Source organism: Dryobates pubescens, chromosome 21, assembly GCF_014839835.1.
Source record: "Dryobates pubescens isolate bDryPub1 chromosome 21, bDryPub1.pri, whole genome shotgun sequence".
In the NCBI taxonomy this organism is placed as follows: domain Eukaryota; kingdom Metazoa; phylum Chordata; class Aves; order Piciformes; family Picidae; genus Dryobates; species Dryobates pubescens.
Window position 1 is genome coordinate 11,766,695 of NC_071632.1, and position 27,414 is coordinate 11,794,108.

A 27,414-nucleotide genomic window follows, 5' to 3' on the forward strand; every position below is an offset into this window, starting at 1 on the left:
TGATGGCATGAGAGCCTGGCTGCTTAGTCCCTGTGGGCAGTGATTTTTACCTTGCACAGCCTTTACTGTGCACATGGTGAAATCATTGTGATTGTCAGTCAGTTTTTTCAGACTTATGCTTGGGTAGTGTATGGTCAGGAAGTGTCCCACAGATCCTGTAGACCTTTGTGAAAAGATAAGTTTAGAAGCTGAGTCTCATCAGCTCATGCTGTAAAATGCTCTCCCTCTGTAGAGCAGTTTTAAAACACTTGGTTTTGATGTTTGATGTGGGGGTTGGTTTGTTTGTTTTGTTTGAGAAGAAGAAACACTGAATGTCTGGATTTTCAATGTGAAAGATATTTTCTTCTTTTTTAAACAGGAAGTGTTCCCCCTTCCTTTTTTTTCAGTGAGTTCAAAGTGATACTGGGGTTTTTGCCTTTAAAAACTTACTATGGTTTAAAACCCCCTTACGTTCTCTTTACAAGAGTAACAGACTGCAAATTGAACAAATGTTCTTTTGATGTTTACAAGAATTATTATTGATCTATGAGGTCAAGCTGAAAAGTGTAAAGTTATTTTCTAAAAGAATTTTTTAGTGTATGTTTCAAAGATAAGACTTTGAACTAAAGGGCTTGGTTAGACATACCAGGCATTCTGTAATTGAATTCAAGTCTCAGGTGGTTCTTTGGTCTATTTGTGGATAAAGGAACAAAATCAGGAAGAAAATGTGGCTTAAATGTATTTAGCACATTTGAACAGTTCAAAGTTACCTAGAATTGTGAGTAAAACAGAATGTTTGTTTTTAGTTCTAACAGCAGCTGTGACACAAGCCTCTCTGCAGTCTATACTCCATAAAATTCTTACTGCTGGACCATCTGCTTTCAATATCACTTCCCTAATTTCTCAAGCTGCACAACTGTCTACGCAAGGTATTCAGAGTCTTCTTTTCACTTATGTAAAATCCTTAGGTTGCATTTTGTAAAGGTTGATACAACTGAAACTTGTAGAAGCTGTTTCTTGTCTGCTCTGGGGAATGTTAAATGGCATCTTTTCAAGACAGAATAAGAAATTTTTACTTGGGGAGTGGGAAGCTGACATACAAATAAGCAAATGTGCTTCTCTGTCTCACCTTCTGGGATTTTCTGTGTGTTAACTAACGCTATATGAGTAATGTGGAACATCTGTGAGACCCTCTCAATTTGTTCTGAACCTTTTGTAGAGGTTATTTAGTATTCAACATAAACCACAACTCTTCCTTGGTTGAACACCCTTCTTGTAATACTGTGCAACTATTGCTCTTGGAGGAGGCCTTAAATTCTTAAAAGAAAGTTTATTCTATCTAGTGTGGGGGAAAATGTAGTCTCCTGTAAACAGTATTGTTAATCTTCCAGGCATTCCTCTTCAGGTATCTCCAATGCATTCTGATTTGTAACTTACTAAGGCTAGAAACTGAAACCAAAACAATAAATGCAGTCTTGTTATTGAGTAGGTAAGCAGTAGTATGCTAATGCTAATTTGTAACCAGTAATAAAAACATAGACAGAGGACCTGTTGGGGGATGCCTGGAATGGGTGAATAGGTCTCTGGATAAAATATTCATGCATTCTTTGAGTTAAATGGAGTTGAGCACTCTAAAACAGGAATAGCAAATGAGACTAATTTAGTCTCTTCATGTGTAAAAACGCATTGCATAATAGTTTCTCTTCCCCCTCCCCTCAAGTGTTAGAAGTGAAGTGTTTGGGGGGAAATCCAGTTCTTTAGTTAGAATTGTTGTTGAATAGTTATTCATTCCCCGCCCCCCAACCCTCTCAATGCAAATATATTTGTATATTATCTAATACAGCATACTCCAAAAGAAAATCTAATTCTCATTTAAGAGAATTTTATTGAAACAAATACTTTTTTTTTTTCTTTACAGCTCAGCCATCTAATCAGTCTCCAATGTCTTTAACATCTGATGCCTCATCACCCAGATCATACGTGTCTCCAAGGATCAGCACGCCGCAGACTAACACCGTTCCGCTTAAACCTTTGATGACCACACCACCGGTGGCATCACAACAGAAGGTAGGCTGCTCTTGATTTCTGCCATAGCCCAGTAAGAAACCATTAGAGGTAATACGAAATATTGCTGCTATATATTCATGTGCTAGCAGTTACATAGTTAGGATGATAAAATATGGATGCTGTTTTTCACAGTAGAAACAAACAACTGGAAGCAACTCTTTGGATGTATTTTTGCAGTCCAACTCCATCAGGGAATTCCAATACACTTCTGTTTTCATGAAGAAAATCTCCTGCTCACTTTGAAGGCTGTCAGGAGATAGTACCAAAAGATCAATATTTTAACATATTTAAATGAAAACAAAACTTACTCCAAAGGCAACAGCTGATGCAGTTCTGTAGACTTCAGCCAGCAGAAGATTTTTGGGATGGGAGAGAAATTCTTGGGGAAGAGGGCTTAATATAGTCTCAGATTTGGTTTAGAAATGTTTTACAAGGTCAGTAACATGTTGTCCTTTTCCCTTTCTCACCACCATTCATTCAGAATTCTATAACTGGATTAGTGAGTAGGAAATATTAATGGAAGCTATCAAATAAGCTCCTAAGGTTATTCCTAGGGATGAAGTAGACAACAAAAAGTACAAAATGAAGTCGTCTTTTTTGCCTTTTTATTTTCTGATGTGATCCCTCTTAGTGGATCACTCTTCAGGGGAAAGAAAGATGTCTCTTGCACAATCTGAGCTCAATATTCCACATCCCACATCCTACAACTGGCAATACTGAGGTAGAAATATTGAAGCTGAGTGAGTTTGTTTTTTCACTTACTTACTCTGCCCAGCAGATCAGAGACTGTTTTGATGCATACAGGTGGGCAAAGGAGGTGTAATTAGAGGCACTCAAGAGGAAATTCCCCTTGAGGATTTTTCTTTTTTCCTTATTTAAAGACTTGTGATTCCTATTACAGAGCAAAGGTGGGAAGAGATACTCTGTTAAAGGACTTATCATGAGGGAGGGTTTTGTAATTAAGGGCCTCTGAAGTCAGAGCTATTGATTTGCACCCTCTGGTGGAAAATAATATTTTTACATTCAAGATAATTTTGTGGTGATAGGTAGAGCTGCAGGGCCTTTTAGGTAAATTAAACAAACAAACAAAATCCAACCAAACACAAACCAAAACAGAAGGTTATCTGTTTACAGCGTTTTTCTGATTGTGAAAAATGGAAGTATGTTGAGGGTTTGAACCTCTCCTAGTGGTTTGCTGGTTTTGTGCAGTGGGAGCTTGTCCTGTCTCTGAAAATTGAGGGCTTCAGGTTTCACCCAGTGTGTCAGTATGTTGCTCAGTGTATATAGTAGCTTATCAGCAGAAGTAGTGTGATGCTATAGACATTTGAGTGAGACTAGTCTTGTTTGATTTTTGCCGGGTTTAGCTGGTGGTTGTTGTTCAGTTGCCTTTTTTTTATTTCTTCTTTCTGAAATACCTGTTCTCTACCCCTCACTCTCTGCTTAGCTGTGTTTTTGCTTGGAAGACAACCTCTTTTGTCTTGAAGGCTTTTAAGGAATGCTTTTGTCTTCAAGAGGACCAATTGCATTCCTGATTCTAATCTAAATGCCTCATTTTCTTACATTTTGAGTTTTTCATGGGTACAAAGAAATCAATTGAGTGGCCCAGTTTGTTGTGATTGACAATGATAGTGAGTTGTGAAAGCCTTATACATGCACTAATCCTACTTGTCTTTGTTTCTCCACTTCTGCATTCTGACTATGTGGTCACATCTTACAGCTAGGTGACAGGTAATGAAATTATCGAATAGTAAACTTGAAACAAAGGAAGGAGGTGCCTGGCACTTTCACACCCTGGGAACTCCCTGCTTTTCACCCAATATTGAAAGCCAGCATTATGCCTGTGAAGCTGGTGATGTGATAGGAAACTGTACCTTTAGAGAAAGTGAAGGCAAACTGTGCTTCTGGACACACAAGACTTCCCTCAGGTGTTCAGTAGAAGCAAAAAAACCTTTCAAGGCTAAATACCAGTTTGAGAAGAATTGATCAAAGTTTAGTGTAAGTTGCAACTACAGCAAGGCTGCCACTCAAAACAAAAACATCTGGTTTGGTTTTTTGCAGCATATATAATGTGGTTGCAATCAAAATGTGAAGTGTGGTAGATTTCTAAGTTACTGCAAATATATAATGTCTTTGCCCCAGAATGCTATTAATCCTGATGGACTGTTGTGATGATTATATACACTAGCAAGCTTTTACTCTGTGAGGAGGTTACAAATCCTACTACACTGTGATGTCATTGCTATTTTCTATGTACCTCAAGTAGCTTCACAAATCAGCTAAACAGAATTAGTAGCAATTCTTGAGAGCACAATCTTTTCTTGGGTTTTGTGTTCCTCAAATGTGGTGCTGACAACATTACTGTTGGAGTATTAACATGAATTGGTTGCGTGTTAGTCCCAGAAGTAACAAATTCTGGTTCAGCAGCAGATAATTCTCCAGTTCAGGGTAAAAAAAAAAAAATAATCTTTTCTTGCTAACTCTTGTATTGACATAATTCAGTTCCATAAAGTGGGATTGAGATGAGAATTTAGGTGGTGTGAGCATGTCTGTTTTAGTACTCTTGGCTAAGTCAGTCAGGTTATCTTATGCAATTGGGGGTAAACTGTGCATAATCAATATGTGCTGCTGTTGCAGGGCACACTTGGTTTCAGAGCTTAGGGTGCTGCGATACAGCAGACACAGGTGAAGCTGAACTGGCGCCATGCAAGCAGAGCCCAGTGCCATTTGACATGGCTCTGGGGACAGTAGGGTGCCATTCATGTGTAGGGCCTGTTACTTAGGACTGCATGATCCTGTCTGTACTGCCTTTAAATTGAGCTGCTGTATCCACCTGGAAGTGTTCTGTATACATATGACAGCTCCGGTGACTCCAGGATCCTAAGCATCACCTTTTCTATGTAGCTGTGCCTGTGTTGTATGGTTAGAAACTGTTCAGAATTTCCTCAAAATCACTGTGTAAAACATCTTACATAGACCTGTCCAGGTCAGTAAGGATATTGCCTGTGGAATTTGTCGTCTTTATTTAGTCCTTGTTATTTTTCTGTTGCTGGTACACTTAACTCATGCTCTTTGAAACACTTGGAAAACAGGGAATAGTTCAAGAGTTTCTGTGGCTCATTTATCTCACAATCCCAGGATGTCTTTACAATCCACTTTTGTTTTTATTGTTACCAGCCAAGAAGCTGGTTAGTTTTCCAATTTGGATCTGCAAGGTATTATCTCTGATGAATATTCCTTTTGAAGTTGCTTCTTCTGTTTGAACAGCCTCAGTAGTTATATCTGCTGACAGGGTGAGCAAAATTCAGGCATTAATAGCAAAATTCATCATGTCATATGTTTCATAAAGATATGTGGATAGTCTTTTTTCATAAATCAATTTGTGAACTGCTATTATTTTGCCCCCCTTAACTGTATTTGTTTCAACACTGAATGATCTTGCCTTCTCTTTTTAGAAGCATGACCCATTCATGTGCTACATAGGCAGCTGTTTGTTTGTTTTTTGGTGATAATTTTTAAATGTAACTTTTCCTCTTAGGCATATGAGTAGGTTTGAGATTACATTAAGATTTCCTCTATATTTAAATAAATGAAGTTGTCTCTTGAGTTTACTTGAGCACATACTGTCTGACTTGTCATCTGTGGTTTGTTTCACAGGAGGCTCTTTCTGAAACAGAGAATTTCTGGAGGTTCAGATGACCACTAGTTAGTAATCTGCACCAGCTTGATGTTAGCAAATGCCAGACAGGCTGCCTGATTTATGTTTTTTGTCTTTATGAATCCCTAGAACCCATTCCTCCTCCTTAAAGTCATTAGCTTGATTTTCCTGAGTGGGGGATAAAATTTGGAGCTGCTTCCTCTTTTGTATGTACTTCAAAAGGGACAGAGATATGCAGAGCATGGGGCAAATAAAACATATCTCCATTTACTGTAAATCAGATGCTAGTGTATTCCAAAAGTTCTCATCCTGTCATAGTTTAGGACTTCACAGAAGGAAAGAATGTGTCTCACTGCTGATTACTTTCCCTTTGTAGTACACATGAACATTTGAGACAAAGTCAAAAGTCACTGATGACTCTCCTGATTTTCAGTCATTCTGACAGAACAGTTACAAAGGTGAAGCAACAGACAGAGAAATACGCTCTAGGTTTTTGGTTGGTTTGTTTTTTTCCCATTCCTAATAGAGGTGTTACAGCATGGTAATGACCTTATTCTGCTCTTGATGCCCTCTGTAACCTATGTTCAAGTGGGGAGCTTTTCACTTTTTAAGTGAAAATTTGTATTTGGATAGTGAACAGTTCTGAGTTTGATGAGCTTGGTGGCCAAAAATGAAATTGGGTTGACCTGTTTTACCGAATAAACTTGCAGTATTTGCCAAGTCATATGGATCTACATTTGCTTCTGTTACATCTACTCAGTACTCCTATTTTAGTAAAAAGGCTGTTAAAGCTGTGGAACTTGATACTTTATTATTGCTATTACTGTGACCAGTTCTGGGCCCCTCAATTTAAGAAGGACATTGAGACTCTTGAACATGTCCAGAGAAGGGCAACAAGGCTGGTGAGAGGCTTTAAGCACAAGCCCTACGAGGAGAGGCTGAAGGAGCTGGGATTGTTTAGCCTGGAGAAGAGGAAGCTCAGGGGAAACCCTATTGCTGTCTACAACTACCTGAAGGGTGGTTGTAGCCAGGAGGGGGTTGGTCTCTTGTTCTGGTGCTTGTTGCCTGGGAGAAGAGGATACAGTCTCAAGCCGCACCAGGGGAAGTTTAGGCTTGAGGTGAGGAGAAAGTTCTTCACAGACAGAATTGTTAGCCATTGGAACATGCTGCCCAGGGAGGTGGTAGAGTCACTGTCCCTGGAGGTGTTCAAGAGGGGATTGGATGTGGCACTTGGTGCTGTGGTTTAGTAGTCATGAGGTCTGTGGTGACAGGTTGGACTTGATGATCTTTGAGGTCTTTTCCAACTTTATTGATTCTATGATTTTTTACAAAACACCTTGTGAAGAGTAAAGAAATTATGTCAACAAAAGACATTCTATCCAAAAAAACCCAGCTGGTCTTGTAACTTGTTGTAATTTCTGTGTTTTCCTTGGGTTCTTACACTTTATATTTACTGTGGAGAAATTCTAATGAAGTTTTGCATTTTTCAGGTTGCTACTCCAGGTGTTAAACAAGGACCAGCTTCACAGGCAGCACCTCAGCAGCCAGTAATAGCTGACAAGCAGGCAGGTCATGAACCTGCCTCTCCACGGAGTCTTCAGCGCTCAAGGTATGTTGAAATACTTCCCTCTGCTGTCCTCAGGTTCTGCTCTGGATCCAGTGTCTGTTGCAGATGTTGCACATTGTGGGCTTTGCTTTCTCCTGTTTATTGAACATAGGATTGAACTCTGCTGCTACTGAGTGGATGCAGGCGTCTCTGTTACAGAGCTAACGTGGTATAGTCTGCACTTATTTCAGTGCAGTTTTGAGGTTAAATGCTTTTGTTCTGTGGTTTGCATAGTGTTAGGTGTTTGTCTCTTGCTGTAGTGTAATTTGATTTTGAAGTTCCTAAGAACTTTGTCTATCAGGTGATTTTGCTGTGTTAATGAAAAGCATTAGAAAATTACGTTTCACAAATGTTTTTTCCTTGGCCAGACTTAAAATTTTGTCAGCTGTGCAGCTTACTGAAATGTTGCATGATACAGAAATTTAGCCATTGGTTTATAAGGTTGGTTTTAAATCTCGCTGAAATTTTTCTTTTGGAAAGATAGGCTTTTCATTGTGTAGGTTGCCTTGAATTTCAACATACTGGTTCCAGGGGCTGTGTCATAAGATCTTTCTGATGGAGTCATGGGTCTGGAACTGTGGCAGGAGGAGATTGCTGGTTGACTTTTTTAATTGTGCATCATCACAATGGATTACCATAAATCTGCAAGCTGTTGTTCTCTCTCTCTGGAATTATTCCATTCCCTGTGGCATAGTCCATCTTGTAATTCACACAGTAGCTGAGGCAGGTATCTGCCTTTATTGAAGCATTTTAAAATACAGCAGTTGTTTGGAGCTCTCATTGCTGCATTTGTAGCTCCCCCTGCTGCTAGCAAAGCACTGCTAGGATCTTTTGAGACTGTATGTTTCAGTCGTGATTAAGAGACAACTTGATTTTTGGGAACTCACAGATTTTCTTTTATTTTCCTGAAATGTGTGTGATGTGTTAAATTGGTTTTTTGCTGTTGAAGTAGGAGCCAGAGAAGCCAGGTTGATAAATGGAGAGGAAGCAAATAGTAAGGGAACTTGAAGTCCTGTTAGCACTAAGGAGCACATAAGCATTGAAGATGGTGTCTCAGTTCTGCATAGTTAATAAATACAGACTTTCTCTGCATCATCAGCATGGTGATGCTGTATCAATACAGAGAAACATAGAATAATTTAGGTTGGAAGGGACTTGTAGCAATGATATATTCTAAGTCCCAGCTCACAGTAGGATTGACATATTTAAACTTTGAAGGACATTGTTTAGGTGTGGTTTTAAAATGTCCCTGAGCATCATCTTCTGATATCTGACTACCCTTATGGTGAAATACTGTGTCCTTATGTCTAATTAGAATTTCCCTTGTTGCAGCTTGTGTTCCTACCTCTTGTCCTGTCACTGTGCATCTCTGGAAAGTGTGGCTGGCTGTTGTCCCCATAGATAGTTAAAAGCAGTAAGAAGATCCTTCAGTTCCCTTCCACCAGCCTTCTCTTTCCCAGACTGAATTAACTTACAGCTTCACCTGATACAGCACGTGCTTCAGTTCCCTAGGCATCTGTGTGGTCCTCTGTCAGAATCATTTGGTGTGGCAGTTTATTTCCTGTCTGCCCATTCAGGTCCCTCTGTGAACAACACCCTACCCTCCAGTGTATTGACTGCTCCCCCCAGGTAGGTGTCATCTGCAGACTCACTGCAGGTGTTCTGTGTGCCACCATCTCGGGTTTTTTAATAAAAACATTAAGCAATGTTGGCTGCAGTATTAATCACTGAGGCACAGCACTAGTCATTGGCTTTTGATTGGTCTTTGTACTGCTGACTGCAGCCTTTGAGCCCAGCAGTTCAATCAGTTTTCCACCCACCTTTCACATGAAATCTGGATAAGGGAACAGTTCATCTATGATAATGGCACAGGCCTTGCTGAAGTCAAGATATACAGTGTCACTGCTTTTACCTTATCCACTGAGCCAGTCATCTCATCATAGAAGTCAGGGAGCTTGATCAGGCTTAATTTCAAATTTCACCTTGATAAATTTGTGTTGGCTTTTTGTTTGTTTGTGTGGGTCTGTCTTCCCTTTTAGTCTTTCACATAGCTGGAACCTCTTCCAGGAAGAGTTGTTCCATAGCTTTGCCAGAGGCTAAATTCAGCTGGCCTGTAGTTCCTCAGGTCGTCATTCTTGTGCTTTTTGAAGATGGCTTTAACATTTGCTTCTCTTGCCCCATCATCAGGAAACTTGCCTGCTCACCATGCTGTTTGAGACAATGCGGCCATTGAGTTATGCTGGCCAGCTCCCAGATCACCCTTGGGTGCAGACCCTCTGGTTGCATGGACATATGTCCAGTTGCTTAACTGCTTCTTAACTTCCTCCTCTGCTGTAGGTAGCACTTGACTCAGTAACTCTGCTGATGTGCTGAGCATGTGGGAAGCCTGACAGCAGCCTGTACTCATCGAATCCCAGGGAAAACAAAGAAAGCTGCCAACTACCCCATCATGTCCTTTATCTCTAGGTTCCCTCACCTTGTAGAGAGGCAACCCATCTGTTCCTATCCTTTCATTTGCTCCTACTACAGTGCTAGTTTCTTTTCATGAAAAGCTGGCTAGTTTCAGCTGGAACTTCAAAATCTACATGCTGTTTTTCTCCTCATCAGCCAAATGTTTCTACAGTTAAGTGTTTGCGTTTGTGAGTGGTTTTGAAGTAGTTGAGCCAATTACTGAGAGAACACAGAGCACAAAACCCAAACAGTGCTTTCTTCTTCCCCCCCCCGGCCCCCCCGTTAAATACTCACTTTTGCAAGGTTTGCTGTCTAAAATCAAGGAAAATTTATGTATACAGCTCTAAGAAAGCTGCCTGCCAAAGGCCCTCTGCATATTTTTAAAATATTTTTTTATATTCTGAGGTTTTTATAAACAGGTTTGAGGGTATTGAAAGGAACGAGGTTAAAGTCTTTGATGCTGCAGAGCAGTGTGCTGTGCCTAATTTGGCTGTTTGGAAACCTCCTGTAATTCTTTGTAAGTGTGAGAGAGTAGGGTAAATGGTTGGGCATTGGACTGTAAAGGGAAATGCATTATGCTGGGATGTTTTCAGTCCTCAGAGGGGTAGGCTAGGTGGTGAATTAAGATTGCTCACAAATTTGTTTTTTCTTCGTATTACTTTTATCACTTTCAGGAGAGTGGAAAGAAAGTTTTAGGTAATAGACTGAAATGATGGCCTGTGTTGAGAAACTGCTGCCAATGTTTTTAACATAATCTCACAAGTAAGGGCTAGGCACTTACACAATTACTATTTCTTGGTTTAAGTAGTGCCAAAAGAATATTGTACTTCAGCAGTTACTGGTGCTAGTGATGTTCTTTTGTCCTGCTCAAGATCCTTTGTGTCTTCCCTTAGAGCAGTGGAAACGACAGAGCAGACTGTTTTAATCTTGCCTTGTCTTTGTCCATGTTTGCATGAATAACAAGTGCTGCTCCCAACTCTTCTTTGTGAAACAGAACAGAGCCTCTCTCTATGAGTGTAATGGCCACGGAAGTGATTGAACCAGTGCTGGAAAGGGAACTAAATGTAGAGGCCTTGTTTTTGCAAGTAATGGGAGTAGAAAAGGACATGTGCTGAAACATCAGCTTCTAAGCTTCCCCACCATAGGTTATATAGTCTTTTCAGCAAAAGTTCTGTTAGTAATGATTAGAAAAGCTTTTAACCAAGAGTTACAGCTGCAAAGTAGAATTGGAAAAGCTGTGTATTGGTGTTGTTTGCTTGCATATAGAGGTCTGAAAGAGAGCAGTCAATGGCTTTATCCAGGGCACAGCTTTTGATTTGTCTTGCAGTACATGTGTCAGCTGAACATGTCTCCATGCATCTGTTCTCCAGCAATGGATTAACAAACCAATTAGAAAAATGGCAGCATGAATTTCTTCCAGTAAGGCAGTCCAGCTGATAGCTGCAAACCTGCTGCTCCTCTGCTACTTCTGAGTGCTTTGAGTGAGGATGTGCAGTATCACGGTCACCTCGGTGTTGGTATTTGGCCTTGGTAGATGTTTGTAATCCTCAAGCCCACGTGGCTATGTTTTTAGAGCAGAACGCCAGGCTTTGTGCTTGATGATAATCATGACACTTGGCAATACTCTGTTGGATAAATCTGCTTGACTTCATCTGATACATCCTTAGTGAAAACCTTTAGTTTGTAGCTACTTGAAAGAAGAACATACACATACGTACTCTCTGTCCAACACAGAAATGTAGGAAGAGCCTACATATCTTAATCTCTTTAAAAACCACCAAGCAACATTTCCCCCCTAACATTGTAGCACTCAAACAGTTCCCATATAAACAGGAGGTTTGTGGAAAAGTGGCATATGTTTAGTCTACCAGAAACATTCACTTTCATGGTTTAACTGTTCTATGTGTTTCTGTGACTGGAAGCAATGAATTTTACATGCTTATTTCTCTATAGGTTTATGTATACTTTTCAAATGCTCACTTTTGGTTTTGAATTCTTTCTTGCAGTAGTCAAAGGAGCCCATCACCAGGTCCAAATCATACCTCTAGCACTAGTGCATCAAATTCAACACCTGCCCCGCAGAGCACGCCTGTCCGACCCACATGTTCATTAACACCTACGCTAGCAGCACACTTCAATGAAAATCTTATCAAGCATGTTCAAGGCTGGCCTGCAGACCATGCAGAAAAACAGGTGGGTACACTTAGGCTTTGTTCCCTCTGAGGCTGCAAAATGTGAAGCTTAAAATCTGATTTCCTTACACAGGTTGCTTTTCCTAGGGAATAAAAGTAACTAAAAGCCCTCTGATGCTTAGCCCTAGTCAGAAAAGAAGAGAGGGAAAGTAGATCAGGTCAGACCTGCAGGTTTTACATGTGATTGCCATTGAAGAAAATCTGCTCTCCCAGCCAGAGCCAGGACAGCAGGGAGTACCATTACTGAACTTCAATAGTGCAGGGAAGGATCTGTTTGAAACAACTTTCCTTGCAAGAAATGCTCTTTTGTCATTGTGTTGTGATACACAGGTCCTCAGAGTAATTATACTAGTCTCTTTGGTGCTGTTGAGGGGTTCTCTGGAGTCACATACCCAGTTCAGTGACAGCTTCAAGAAGTGCACAAACTGAGGATAGCTCTTGACTTCTAAAACTACACTTCTGCTTGCCTCCACCTGACTGCATAAGGCTATGAAATAGTGGAGTTTGTCTGAAGAGGGTTGCAAAGCTGTGGTTATTTCCCTGTATAAGGTATTCCTGTGTGGTATTCAGTTGTTTTTGTTACTAAGGCTTGAATTTAGTCTGATACTGAACTAGTGGATGGAGACTTTTAACTATTAAATTATTTTGGGAACTTGGAGCCCTGTCATTCACTATCTTTCAAGCTGACTGGGGGACATTTGTTAGGATCCAGGAAGTGTAAACCATCCCTGCCTTAGCAGGAGCCTGGGTTAGACAAACTCCTGGCAGCCAGTGTTGTTCATTTCTGCTTCCGAATGGGCTTTTGTAGAGAATTAAATGTACTTCTGATTGAATACTGCCTTTTGAAGCTCAGAGTGTGCTTTGCCGCCTCAAGATACACCCAGCAATACTCTGTCTATGGCCAATGGCTTCCAGTGCGTGGTTCAAAAATCCTCCTCTGTGTGTAACCTTTGCAGGCATCAAGATTACGTGAGGAAGCCCATAACATGGGAAGTGTCCACATGTCAGAAATTTGTACTGAATTAAAGAATTTAAGATCTTTAGTTCGAGTATGTGAAATTCAAGCAACTTTGCGTGAGCAAAGGTAAGTGTGTGGTCTGTGCTCGTTTTCCAAACGGGCATTTTCAAGGTGGCATTAGAGCTCCCATTCTGGCATTGCGTTGCACAAGCTATATTTCTGATGACTTTGAAAGCATGCCAGTACTTGCCAGGTTTGTAAGCTATCTTCTGTGTGTGTGTTCTACCTGTTTCCCACACAGAAAGCTCTTGGTCTCCAATGAGTAGAACCAGATATCCAGCGTCATTCATGGTTTGGTTTGAAAGGGAGCTTAAAGATCATGTAGTCCAAAACCCCTGCTGTGGGCAGGGACACCTTCCATTAGATCAGGTTGCCTTATGCAACCTAGCCTTCAACGCCTCATGTTCACAGGAGAGGTGCTTCAGCCCTCTGGTCATCTTTATGGCCCTCTGCTGGACTCACTGCAACAGTTGTGGATCCCACTATCCATGTTGCTGACAGATGTTAAACAGCTTCTGTGGGTATTTTTACGAAGACAAGAACAGAGATGCATTAGTGCATGAGGAAAGAAACAATTAAGCAACACTAGTTCAGCATACTGCTAAAGTATCTACCTGTGCATGGTGCACAGACCACATAACTACACATAGTTTACACTGTTTTTAAGCATTACAGTTTGCATGAGACATTCATTAAGTCTCATAATACAAGCTAAGGAAAAAGTAATGTCTGTTAATCAGGTATGAGGTGTCTGAGAAGATCTTGGGGTTCGTCAGTGTGATGTTCTGCTTTTAAGTCACTAACAGCAGGTGTCTTGTCTGTTGCTGAAACAGCACACAACCACATAGCTGAAGACTTGTGCAAGAGTCAGAAGTTCAGTACTACAATACGTGCTGAACCTTTTCACCAGTAATCATGGTGCCGATCATACCCAGTTTCCTTTCTGAGTTGTTACCCCACTGTGAAGTCACACTGCAGTTGGAGTGCTGTGATTCTGAGTTTTAGGCTTCTAGTAGCAGTACCCACTGTTTCAATAGCTAGCTTTATCCCAAGAGCTCTTGCTTTTGGGCAGTTACTAAAATAATCTTTTAGAAGTAGGCTCTAGTATGTTTGTAAATCTTTCCTAATAAAGAATTGAAAATACCCATTCTTTCAGAAATAATTTAATCATTTCATTACATAAACTACAACTTCTGTAGTATATTTAATGAATTGCTTGGTTTCCTGCTGGGTTCATTTCTGTCTCTGGGTGCAGATTTGATCTGAAATAACCAATCAAGTGTCATGTTGAGCTCACTAAATAGCACCTTGTTTCTTATTCACTGTCACTGGATAACAACTGTGACTTTGTGTTAACATCTATCTTTTGCTGCAGTCCCAAAGATGTGGAATACTTGGCATAAGTAACAAGGTGGTGAGGAGAAGCATTCCCAAAGGATGGGCTTTTCAAAACCAATGCATTTGAAGGATGATGCTATTTCTGTCCTTTTGCATAGAACTGTTTAAATTTGTTCTAAAAAAGGAACTTTATCTCTAGGCAAAGGAGTCCATTGTTATAATCCTAACTGACAGCATGAAGGCACTTCACACTGACTGGTAGATTTTACATGCCAACAGCTTTTTTAAGTTTTAATGGATTTTCCAAGTCAGGGTTTTGTGTCTTGTTTTTTTTTTCCACATTCAATGTGTAAATCTAGAAGTCTCTACTGAAATGTCAATAGATAATTAATTTTCAACAAGCTGTAACAAGAAGTCTGCTGAGGTGGAGGCTCTTCCTGCATCAGCTGAAGTTGCTTTGGACTTTTCATATGAGTATTCTGTAATTTCAGCTTTCTCTGAATATTTTCTGAATTCATTCACATGCTTGCATCACACTTCAGCATCATGAGAAATGGTTTCAAAACATTCTGTAATAATTCTGGGAAACAGCTATGTGAATAAAATGTTCATTAATCATGGTAATTGTTTGTCAGTTACAAAAGCATAGAATCATCTGAGTTGGAAAAGATCTTAAAAGATCATTGAGTCCAACAATTAACTGTGCTGCATCTTTTAAATACTTCCAGGGATAGTGACTCCACCATTTCCCTGGCAGGCTGTTCCAGTGCCCAATGACCTTTTCAGTGAAGAAATCTGTTCCTAATATCCAATCTAAACCTCTCTTGGCACAGACTGAGGTCATTTCCTCTTGTCTTGTGTCTTGATTCTTGGGAGAAGAGAATCAACCCCACCTGGCTCCAGCCTCATTTCAGGGAGTTGTAGAAAGTATGGTCTCCCCTCAGTTTCCTGTTCTGCAGACTAAACAACCCCAGTTCCCTCAACTGCTCCTCACCAGATATGTTCTCCAGACCCTTCCCCAGCTCCCTTACCCTTCTCTGGACAGTAGCAGTTCAATGTCTGTCTTGGATTGAGGGGCCCAAAACTCAACCCAGTATTTGAGATGCAGCCTCATCAGTGTCCAGTACAAGAACACTGCTGATCAAGCTAAGATGCCGTTGGTCTTTTTAGTATCTTTCACTGGAATTGTTAAGTACTCATGTAGATACTTTAATATCTCTGTTTAATGAAAATGTGTTTACTAATTTGTTTCTTTTCTCTTGCAGGATACTATTTTTGAGGCAACAAATAAAAGAACTTGAAAAGCTAAAGAATCAGAATTCCTTCATGGTGTGAAAAGATGTAAACAATTGCACATGGTTTTGAGTACAGGAACTATTAAACTGATGCCCAGTCTTAACACTTTTGAGCTGCATTTGAGTAGACTTTGGACCGTTGAGCTGGGCAGAAAAAAAGTTGACACGGGGAAGGGGACAGGAGGGAGTCAAATTCAGGGGAAGATACAAGAATGATTTGTAATAAAACCCTTGAAATGTAGATTTCTTGTAGATGTATTCTTCACGTTGTAAATATGTTTTGTAGAGTGAAGCCATGGGAAGCCATGTGTATCAGAGCTTAGACATCCAAAACTAATCAATGCTGAGGTGGCTAAATACCTAGCCTTTTACATGTAAACCTGTCTGCAAAATTAGCTTTCCTTTGGGTTTTTTCTTTTCTTTCCTTTTTTTTTTTTTTGTTTTCCCCTCCCCTTTCTTTTTTGTTTTGTTTTGTTTGGGTTTTTTGGGGGGGTTTTGTTTGTTTTGGTTTGGGGTTCTTTTTTTGGTTGTGGTTTGTTTTTTTTTTTTTAGTTAATTTATCATTCAGAAATCTTGCATTTCCTAAAACTCAATGCAAGCGCCAGGCGATCTGTGTCCCAAGGCTGCAACAATTTGGGTAATGTACAAAAACAGGAGACAACTCTTTCCACACTTGCACCGAATCGAGAGCAGTGCTTCTCCACTTCTGTTTTACAGAGCAATGTTTCTTTCATTTTCTGTGTTCCATTTCCCCGTGAAATCCTAAATCTGATTTTTATCAGTTTGTTGTTTTGTTGTTGGTTTGTTTTTTTTTTTTAATGCTTCTAATTTTCTCTTTTTCTTAAGGCACTGTTGCTATGGCACTTTTTCTATAATCTTTTCATTCCTGTGTACAGTAGCTTAAAATTGCAGTGATTGAGCATAACCCACTTGTTTGTATAAATTATTGAAACGTATTTCCATTTGCACCCTGTAAGAATGGACTTCTAGTACTGCTGGGCATGTGTGCTGAAAGTACATTACTTGCTCAAATATAAGGAAATAGCCCAATGAACATGTTAACATGGTTGTGGGAGGGGAAAGGAAAAAAATAAAAAGCTAGTCAGATGTGAATTGTATCTGTTGTAATAAACATGTTAAAACAAAGAAACACTGGTTTTCATTTCCTTTGATCAACACACATGGAAATTTGGTCTGTTTGGGGACTCTTTATTAGAACTGTTCTTGTTGAACATTTTTTTTGTACTTAAATAATTCCTCAAGGGAGGTTTTGTTTAAAGACTTGTAAACAGGAAAATGTGTATAAAATATTTAATGAAATATGAAATTCAACAAGAATGATTGAAGACCTCCCCAACGGTTGTCATATGTTAACTCCTGGTTTACCTGTCTTGATACTCTGACATTTCATTTGGAAGGATGTTTGTGTTGTAGCTAACTGTTTTAAGTCTGGTGCTGACTGCTGTTCTTAACCATCACAAAATGCTGAATTTGTGTAATTGGAGCAACCCACCATGTGAAAATGGTGGCACAGCTCAGCTTTGTATATTGTTTCCTAAAGTATATTAAAAATAAAAAAGAAACTATTGCTACTACAAAATAAAACGTGACTTTTTCTTTGCTTAAAAAAAAGACCACCACCACATGGTCTAGTCATGAGGTCTGTGGTGACAGGTTGGACTCGATGATCTTTGAGGTCTCTTCCAACCTTGGTGATACTGTGATACAGTGGTGGCAGGGCTGGTTTGTATTTGCAGAGGTGTTTATGTTACAGTAGTCAGTTACGTAAAAAAGATTGTATGTGATGGGTTAAAAAAAAAGAACTTAATGATAAAGGTGTTGATGTGTGACACTGCATCTTTTGTTCCTACAGAGTCTGTCTGTCAGCACCACAAACATTACTTGCTTTTTGTTTTGCTTTTTCTTACGTGAGTGGGCTGGCACTTTTCACAAGAGTGCCTTGTGAAATCAGTTTGCTGTCAGTGAAGCTGAGTGCTCTGTCCTAACAAGATGCTGCAGATGGGACAAGCTGAAATAACACAGAAGCAAATGAAAAATCAAGATCAACTTGTAATTGTTCCTCACCTTTTTACCCTCTTTGTGCTATTGCATTTCATATTGTGCACGTTTCGTTTTGCTCAGAAATGAGAATAGAATAATCTTGAATTAATTTATCTTGCATTGTTCTGCCAAGGCCAAGTGGCAGAAGGCTTCCCAAGACTCGTGTTTGCCTAATGTAGCATTCGTTGTCCTGAGGTTGCTCAAGCAGGGAAACAGCGTGTGAAATGGATGGATGTACAGGTGGTCTTTCACCAGCAGCTGTCCTTAGCTCTGGTATTTTGCTCTTCAGTTACTTGCTGAGACAAAGGTTACCTCTGTCTTGCTAGATATGCTGGGCATATTTTCCACCAGCTTAATTTGCTTCCTTTGGATTCATACATTGTCCTCTCTTAACATCCTGTATCAGTGAGCTTCATGAGTTAATTTTGTTCTGTAGGAAATTGCTTTGGATTATGTTTTCAGATCTCTGGTTTGAATTCATCATGTCCTGAGCTGATGCCTCTTGATCTTACTATTGGTTGTTTTACAGAAGAGCCTGTCTTCCAGCCTAAAGGGTACCTGCCTGTTTTATCACATAGAAACTTTCATAATGTACAAATGGTCACAGGTAATGTGGAAGTAACAAGGACTGAAGTGCTGCTTTAACCCCTTAAATACATGCATACATATCCATGCACTGCACAGACACTCTTCAAGCATCCACCCTAATGCAGTGAAGGTTACTTTGTCAGCGTCAAAAGAAGTACTGAAAGCTTGTGTTCTGTATGTTCTCACTGTGATACCTTTCTTACTCCTTCGTCTAAAGCCTGGGCTGTTGTTAGCTGAGGGGAACAGGTCTGATACAGTTTTGTGTTACAGTTACACATCAGTCTTTTCAGGTATCTTCCTGTCTTCTCTCTTCATTGGTCTCCCACAACAGGTGTTTGGAAAGAGTCGGCCTTTGATAGCTGTAGGCATCAGCTTCTGTTCTTCCTGGATGCTTGTGTTGCTGCTGTACTTGTTCGTCTGGAATCGATCATGGAAGATGCTGCATCCTACACATCTCTGTATGTCTCAGCATGGCCTTTTGAAGATCCTCTGAGAGGACGGACTGGTGCAAAATTTCTACCAATTCATTCTCCATCTAGCTGAGGATCTGGAAGTAACAAAGAACTTTTCTTCACCCTAATAAAGACACTACCCATCTGATTTGACTCAAGAGAATGAACTTTCAGGTTTTGTCTCCCACAGAAACTAGTAGCATCCTGGCCAGGTCCTGCCTGGAGTTGCTGGGTCATATGGCAGTTGTACTACGTGGCGCACATTACCAGATACTGCACACCAGGTTGGCAAACATTGCTTGAACAACCTTATCTTTCCAGTAGTTACTCAGTATGAGTGACAGTATTTTGTCACCTGTTGTTAGTCACACATGCCAAAGGCTGCCATCTACTTCAGTGTACAGCACCATGCTCAAAGAGAAGTTCATTCACTCCAGTTTGAAATCTCAGAATTGGGGCTGAGTAAAAAATCTTATCTAGTGATGCTCAGGGTGGTGGTTATGCTCATCTTGCTTTTTATTGTGTGTTATAGGAGAATTCATCCAATTAATTTTGGATAATACTGGCACAATCAGCTGCACCAGTAGCTAGAATGGTGCAAGCCACTTAAATTAATTCTCTTCCTCTCTTCCTCCCAGCTTGCTGAAGTCGGCCCGTGGAGGTCTGTTCATGTGCTGCCTCCCAGAGCTCTGAACAGCTTCCTCCTGCCTGGCGAAGTAGAGTTGCTGTCCAGATCTTAAATCCTTCACTGCCTCAAAATAAGTGATTGGATCTTTTTTTCAGTGTAATTGGAATACTGTTGCATTTTGACTTGGGTTCCTATTCTTTGCTAGATGCTTCCTTACTAGCAGCAGAAAGCTTGTGTACTGGGAAGAGTGATTTGACAAAGTGACTGAAGCCTGTAGCAGATGGTACTGCAGAAGGTGAACTTGTCAGCAAGCCTGAACTGCTTGATGGTGCCAAGGTGCTCTGATGGCTGTGGGCTCCATCCGGGTCCCTTTAGCTGCTGCTCTGCATCCTTGGACTGAAGACTTTTTAGTTCTTTCACGATTTGAAAGGCTTAATCAAAAGTTATTAAACCACTTGCTAAATAAAACTGCCTGTCTCCTTGCAGTGGTGTTGCCAGTAGAGGCACGGATCACTGAGCCTCTTTGTACTGTTCTTTTTTAGGATAAAAATTCTGAGAGTTCATCCTACCTCAGATAATATCTGCATTTCCCTTAATTTAAAAAAATAAAGTTGTTTGTGTTATTGTGTTTGTGTGCCCATCTTTAATGAGTTTGGAATGGAGGAATCTCCAAGGAGATGCTCTTGCTTTTCAACTGTTACTCCCTGTTAAACTTACACTGAGCTGCTATTCTTGCACTGGATTGTGTCTTGGAGAGAAAAGTTCTCTGGAGACTCCAAACCTTTCTCAAGAAGGAAGAAAACTCAGCTGTCCTCATCTGCCCTTTGAGGTTTGGAGCATTTCCTGAACTCTTAGTTGCTCAGTGAGGATTTTGCAGGCTTCCCTGCAGGAGCCTTGCTGAGCAAGCACGTGCCCTCATGTCCTCACAGCGGGGCCGAGCAGGCTCCCAGGCTGAGCATCTCCCACGATTTGAGGGCTAGCCCGGGTGCTTGGCAAACCTCTGCCTTGTGCTGGCACGCAAGGGATGCAGGCTCTTGCTCTGCATGTGCTTTCTCGAAGCAATCCGCCTCGTTTCTGTGGCAGCCGAAGCTGTGTTTGTTGCCTGCTTGGTGGAGAGCACGGTATGAGCAGGTGCAGTGCTGCCCCTGGCTGAGCAGACAGGCTAATGCGGAGCTTCTTCAGCTGGCACTTCACTCAGTGGCAGCTTTCATGCTGCAGTAGCTGAAGATGCTCCAAGGTGCAGGAATCTCTCTGGCACCTGCAAGGGATCCAACTCCGGAGGGGCAGAGTAAGAGAACCACTCTACCAGGCTTGGTAGTCAAATAATGGTTTGACTTGATAACCTTGAAGGTCTTTTTTCCAACCAAAATGATTCGATGATTCTGTGACAGTTCCTCCTACCCTTAGCGACTGTCAGCCCCTGCAGCCTCAGCTCTCGGGGGCCAGCCCTCGGTGCTGACAACTCGGGGAGCGGCAGGAACGTTTCCCGTTCCGTGGCAGCCCGCGGGGCAGGCGGCGTGTGCCCTGGTGCAGGTCGCCGTGCCCCGCTGGGACGCGGGCCGCTAGGTGTCAGTGGCGGCCCGGGGACCGGACCGGCCTGGCTCCGCTCGGCCTGAGGAAGATCGTACGATGTTAGGGGTTGGAAAGGACTTCTCAAGGTCTTCGAGTCCAACCCCGCTGCCAGAGCAGGACCATAGAATCCAGCACAGGTCACACAGGAATGCATCCAGATGGGTCTTGAAAGTCTCCAGAGAAGGAGACTCCACAACCTCTCTGGGGAGCCTGTTCCAGTGCGCTGTGACTCTCACAGTGAAGAAGTTCCTCCTCCTATTGAGGTGGAACCTCCTGTGCTGTAGTTTATATCCATTACCCCTTGTCCTATCCCAGGGTGCAACTGAGCAGAGACTGTCCCCTGCCTCTTGACTCCCAGCCCTCAGATATTTACAAACATTTATCAAATCCGCTCTCAGCCTTCTCCAGACTAAAAAGCCCCAGGGCTCTCAGCCTCTCCTCCCAGGACACATGCTCCAGTCCCTTCATCATCCTGGTGTTTTCTGCTGGTATCCAGGGAGAAAATTCATTCTTGGAGAACTATTTTTTTGTTGTTGTCAAAACTTGTTGTTTTTATCTGAAAAGCATAGATTTTCCCACCAAGCAAAATGGTTTCATCGTAATAGCTACCATTGTACTGTATTTTATGAAGTATTGATGGATTGGGGGTTTTTGCATGGAGGCAAAGCAAACCATGAACTGCAGCTGTGCATTATGGAAGATTTATGGAAAATTAAGTTATTTTAAAATCCCCTCCTTTCACCACCACCTCCCCTTTCCCACCATATCTACCCCTTTTCCACCCAGCCCCTTTTCCCCCTCAAATCCCAGAGCACCTGGGCTCTGTTGGAGTCTCCTCCCACCCCAGGTGTGGCCACTTTGCCCTCTCCACCCACTCCCCTTTTTAATCTCCCCCAGGAAAGGCAGAATCCCCAAGCTGAGCCCATCTGGGCTGAGGGATCCTCCTCTCATCACTGGTGAGTGCCCCTGGTGCACACTTGGTGTTGGTGGTGGTGACAACAAAGGCCGGGGGGCCTGGTGGCCCCCCGGTCAGGTAGGAAGAATGTTGATGGTTCCTCTAATTATCATCCATGGGTACTGGCTGGGACTCCTTACTGGGGCTGAGCTCCTCTGTGTGGTATCTTGGCTAGTGAGGGTCTTGCCCCTGGCTCTGGGATGGGCACAAAAATGGTGGTGGTGGAGCAGGAGCTGTTTAGGTAGGGTGGAGGATATTGCAGAGGGAGCAGGAGCTGCCTTGGGAAGATGAAGGGGGGAAGCGGGGGGAAGAGGAGGTTGGGTTGTTCAGAGCCTTGTCAAGCCTCACCTTGAATATTTCAATGTATGGGGCCCTAACTACCTCCCTGGGCAATCTATTGCAGTGTTCTGGCACCCTCATGATAAAGCACTGAGCTAGGAAATGGGAAACCTTTGCAACCTTCCTTCTGGAACAGCTTTCTTAAAGCTGCTCCCAAAAGCTTCCCTTAACACCACTTCAACCCATCCACATTTGTGTGGAGCTGATGTGCAGCTCCCACATCATAGAACAGAATTAACAAGGTTAGGAAAGACCTCAGAGAATCAAGTCTAACCTATCACACAACACCTCATGACTATCTAAACCATGGCTTCAAGTGCCACATCCAATCCTTTTTTGAACACTTCCAGGGACGGTGGCTGGACCACCTCCCTTGGCAGCACATTCCCATGGCAAATAACTCTCTCTGTGAAGAACTTTCTCCTCACCTCAAGCCTAAACTTCCCCTGGTGCTGCTTGAGGCTGTGTCCTCTTGTTCTGGTGCTGGTTGCCTGGGAGAAGAGACCAACTCCCACCTGTCTACAACCTCCCTTCAGGTAGTTGTAGACAGGAATAAGGTCTCCCCTGAGCTTCCTCTTCTCCAGGCTAAACAACTGCAGCTCCCTTAGCCTCCACTTATAGGGCTTGAAAGTTCCCCCTCTCTGGTTGTCCATAATCACTCTTACCTTGGAGGAGTAAGTGCAAGACCAATTGTACAGCAGCAGAGTCTGCTTGCCGTCATCCAAGTTGGGGTCATAGGACTTCTCTCCATCCAGGATCAAGTCCTGGGTGTTTGACCACATGCAGTAGGAGCCCCCATCAGTGATTGGCACTGGCCAGCTTGGTATCACAGTGACATTGACAAAGATGGTTTTGGACAATGAAGTATCCCTAAAGGAGACAATAAGTTGAAGCAATAGTTCCCAGCTTCATGGCCAAGCTTGGGGATCACCAGCTGGAGCTTGTTCACATCAGCATTTGGCAAATGGATGCAGCTGGGTGCTCAGTAGATCTCCCACAGGTGCTCTGTCTGGTACCTGATGTGTCCTTGAAGCTCAGTCTGTGCTTCCAGGTAGTTCTTCTGGGACTTTCTTATGACTGCTTGAGGGGACAAGGCTAACTCTACCTCAGGCTTCTCACACTCTAGGACTCTGACAGTGGGGTGGGCTACAAAGAAGCACCTCTGTCTCTGTGCCCTGCCCCTTTCACCCCAGCAGCGAGCTCCATGGCCCAGCTGGCACACATGTGGGGAGAGCCAGGTTTGGGCTTCACCCCTTCTAGCTTTTCACCCCCACAGCAGTGGCAGCAGCAGAGTTTGTGCTGTCCCAAAGCTGAGAACAGTCCCCTCCCTGGGGTGGGTGTCCCCTGCCCAGCTCCTGTAGGGAGATTAAAGGATGCCAGAGCTGGTTTGGGGTAGCACAGGGGGTTGTTTTCTGGGCTAACATGTGGTTTCCCTGTCTCGTGGCCACCCACCCCTTTATGGCATTTCCACAGCATTTCTCAGAAGAGTGCACACTTCTGCATGCTTGTTTTGAGGCCAATTGTTTGAATTCTGCAGCCCTTCACTAGGCACAAACCTCACCAGCTCTCTGGAGAAGCTCCATCTTCCAGTGACACAGCTGGCTTCTTGTAACCAAACCCACAGAGAACCCAAACTTTTTCCTGATTAGAACTGAACCAAAACCATGAGGCTGAGTGAAAACACGAATGTATTAAGTGACTTTTGTGTACTACTTGTGCTTCTGACTGCTATCTGAGCTGCTGTTGTACCCTTTCTGCAGAAGATGTTTCGGGGAACAGGATTTCTAAAGGATGCTTCTTACAGGTATGGAATATTTAAGAGCCAGTGTGTTGCAGGTATGTCTGTACCTTAGAATTTCCTCTGTGCATAAGGGCTTGCAGCACCTGAAGGGAAGGGTGATGCTCTGCCTCCTCTTGGTGTTCAGCCTCACCTTTCCTCCTCACAGTGCTCACCCAAACCTGCCCCTGGAGACTCTGGGCTCAGCTACTGTATAATAATGGAAGCAAAAGGCTATTAGGAAGGGGCAGGACTTTGTTTCAATGTCATCTTGCAAAACATGTTTGATCTTAAAGCCTGTGTTTGAGTTGGTTTTGCAGGTTGCTGCTCCTCTTTTTTTTTTTTCCCCTGCCTTTGATTCCCTCCTTTCCAAGCTCAAAGAAGCAGAGTTTTAGTGTGAAATATAATAGAACTATAGTTACATAGCATTCCCTGAAGCAAGAAAAGGATCCAGCCAGCCAGGCTTTACTCTTGCTACTCTTAATTGACTGGAGTGGATTGCACCATTTTGCAACTGCTGCTGATTTCACCAGGCTGCTCCAGCAGTGTTGCTTGGCCTTCTGTCTGCTCTGTCTGGATGCTTTTGCCTTCAGGGATTTGATATACTTGGGCACACAACTGGGAAATTACTGGGGAAAACATTGTCTTCATGTTGGTTGTTTTTACTCTAAGTGTTGACACATTCCATTCCTCCAAATTTTAGTGATTAAATGAGGAGGCTTTTGACCCCAGAGATGACAAATAAATTCACTTGGTTTGCCAAACTAGAAATAGAGTGTCTGATGATGAGAGAATGGTAATGAATTTTCTTTGTTTCCCCTACCCTTGTTCTCCCTCTCTCTATCTGTCCTACTTCCCCACTTTTGTACGTAGCAAAGTTACTTTGATCCCTTGGTCAGTGGCCTTACACCTGGACATACAAGACTGCATATCCACCCACGAACCCCAGTGAGTCTGGAGGTCACTGTGTGGTTTTAAGACTTGCTCTTACCTAAAGGGTCAGGGTCTGATCTTGCTTCTCTTTTCCCTTCATGATCTCGAGAGTCTCCAGCATTAAGCCTAGAGAATCACAAAGTTGGAAGGGGTTGGAATGGAGCTCTATAAATCTTCAAGTCCAACACCCTGTCAAAGCAGGATCACCTAGGGCAGGCTGCACAGGCAAGCATCCAGGTGAAGGAAATCATCAGCTTATTTCTCCTTAATCACCAAACTGAGATGTTCACTCACTATCACTACTGAAGAAAGGCAGATCCGAGTAGCTCTGAAGAGGCAAGGTCTTTTGGTAGCCACTCACCTCTGGTCTCACCCTTCTGGTCCCTTTGCTCTCCTGTAGAAGGAATAAGGCAGAAAACCCCTCCAGACACAGTGATTGCCCTTCAGAAACCCCAGAGGAGGAGGTAAAAACACAGGAAACAGTCACCCAGCATTGGCCTGCCCTCCTCCCAAAGAAACACAGCTTGACTTCCAGCTGACCTTCAGGCTTTTACAAGCTTGAAGAAAGAGAGTTACAGAATTGTTAACAGCTATTTTATTACACTTACAGATTGTGTGAGTTGCTTTTTATTGGAACAGCACTTGGCAGGTTCTGCATTTGGCTGCAAGGGAAAGCTGGAGGGCTGTGGTTCCTCTGACATGTTAACCCTATGCTTCCAGCATCTCCTGCTGTGCTAAGCTAAGCCAAGCACTTGGGCACAGCTGCAACCTGTTCCATTACAGAGATGACATGCAGAAAGAACATGATGTGAAGCCATGTGAGAGGATATACCAGGGGGCTGCAGGTGTCTAGGGATACAGGAGTACATTTTGATCAGTGTGCTATATACTAACGCCATGGCTTATTGCTCAGCTTCAAGGAGATGTGATCCTAGTTGAGACCTTGCAAGCTCAGGCTTCAAAGCTACTTTCATCATTTTTTTTTATTTTAAATTGATGCTTGCATCAGTAATTCACACAATGCCTTACAGAGCAGCAAAATGTCTATGCCAAAGGCCTTCTCTGGACTAAGAATTTGAGGTCTGGGTGGCATAATGTGGGAGTGTTCAGCCTGTGCCAGGGTGAGGCCCTGGCTTCTGCTGGCACTTGCTGGAGGTGCTATCACGGTGCAAAGCTGGTAAGAGTGCACTGCAGGCTGAGTGACTCTCAGGTATTTTCACAAGCTGGTTTGAATCCCAGAGGAAAGAAGTTACGTGGGGATTGCTCAGTTCTTGATGAAAAGCTAATGTGTACTTTTGAAAGTTTGTGGTGAATATCCATACTGGGGCTGTCTCCTTAGACCTTGCAGTCAGCTTTTTTTCTCAATGTCTCTTCTCATTTTGCTGGGCCTGTCAGTCTAGGACATCAGAGCTCCTCTACATCTCTGAGTGTCCCTCACTTCTTACAGAGCTGCAGAAGTTCCTTTTATTTCAGGCCTTAGCTATTTGGAAGACAGGATTTGGACAAGAGGATGGGAATGCTGTGACTGCCTGTTCTCTTTGCTCTGCACTCTGGCCTGGTTTTGCATCTATCTGTCTTCATGAAGGAAGAGGTCCTGGCAGCTCCCAGAAGAGGTGGGATGTTGTAGCCTGTTTGCAGTCCCAGTGTATGTTGGAGGGAAAACACAATCTGTTGACCCGCTCAGTTTGGCAGCACAACCAGAATGTTGCAAGAAGATGATTAAGGAGTCTAATTGATTGATTTTAATGTGAGGACGAGGACTTGGCTCCTGTATGTTTGACTTCCCAAATCTTCTTGAACATAGGCTGTTCTCTCTGCCAAAACACCTCCTCTGTACCACAAACCCATGACTAGTATTAAGAAAACAATTTTCCTGGGTGTAATCTGGGTGGAGATCCTGTCCATTACCTTTCGTTCGTGGATCAAAGGTAGTCATGCCACAGCAGCTGAGAGGGTCACGAGGGCCTTCTGTAGCTTTGGGTTGTGCCAACACCTTGTACTGCCCAGTCTGTTGCAAACCAAGATGCACTGATACTACTAGAATTACTGGAAAAGGAAGAAAGTGCTGTGATAAGTAGGTATCTTAGCTTGGTTATTATTCAGTTTGAGCCTCTTCCTGCAACAGCTTAGCATATTAGATTAATTATTTGACTCTCCAGCGGGAGCAGCAGGAGCAGGCATCTAAGTCATGCTTTTCAGGGTAGATTTCCTCACTTAAGCATGCTGATCCCATGTCTGTGTAGCTTTAGCAAAGTTACCCATTGGTGACATCTCTACAAACTGCCTTAACTTCCCTATCACATGCTCATCCCTCAGCAATCCATCCCTCTGAGAGCTCAGCATTCTTGAGGTGCCAGGTTCTGCAGCAGAGGTACCACACCAGCAGTGTTGGGTACCACAAGGAAGTGTAGACACCCATTCCAAAATATTTTCGGTGGCATGTTTAAGAAAAAAGAAATAAATTCTGGAGACATCAAAAAATGTGGAGAAATTGACAGAAGTCTGTTG

General features: G+C 42.6%; 1 protein-coding gene across 4 annotated transcripts in view; it reads left to right on the plus strand.

Annotated features, from left to right (window-relative positions):
- The window catches only part of WAC (WW domain containing adaptor with coiled-coil), a 52,178-nt gene extending 36,421 nt beyond the window's left edge, over positions 1–15,757 (plus strand). For all 4 annotated transcript variants that reach the window (XM_054171211.1, XM_054171210.1, XM_054171213.1 and 1 more), the window contains 6 exons: positions 786–908; positions 1,898–2,046; positions 7,192–7,310; positions 11,765–11,951; positions 12,907–13,034; positions 15,572–15,757. In XM_054171211.1, coding sequence (XP_054027186.1) covers positions 786–908; positions 1,898–2,046; positions 7,192–7,310; positions 11,765–11,951; positions 12,907–13,034; positions 15,572–15,641 — 776 coding nt within the window. In that variant the 3' untranslated portion in view covers positions 15,642–15,757. The remainder of the gene's footprint in view (positions 1–785; positions 909–1,897; positions 2,047–7,191; positions 7,311–11,764; positions 11,952–12,906; positions 13,035–15,571) is intronic.
- The last annotated feature ends 11,657 nt before the right edge of the window (positions 15,758–27,414 follow it).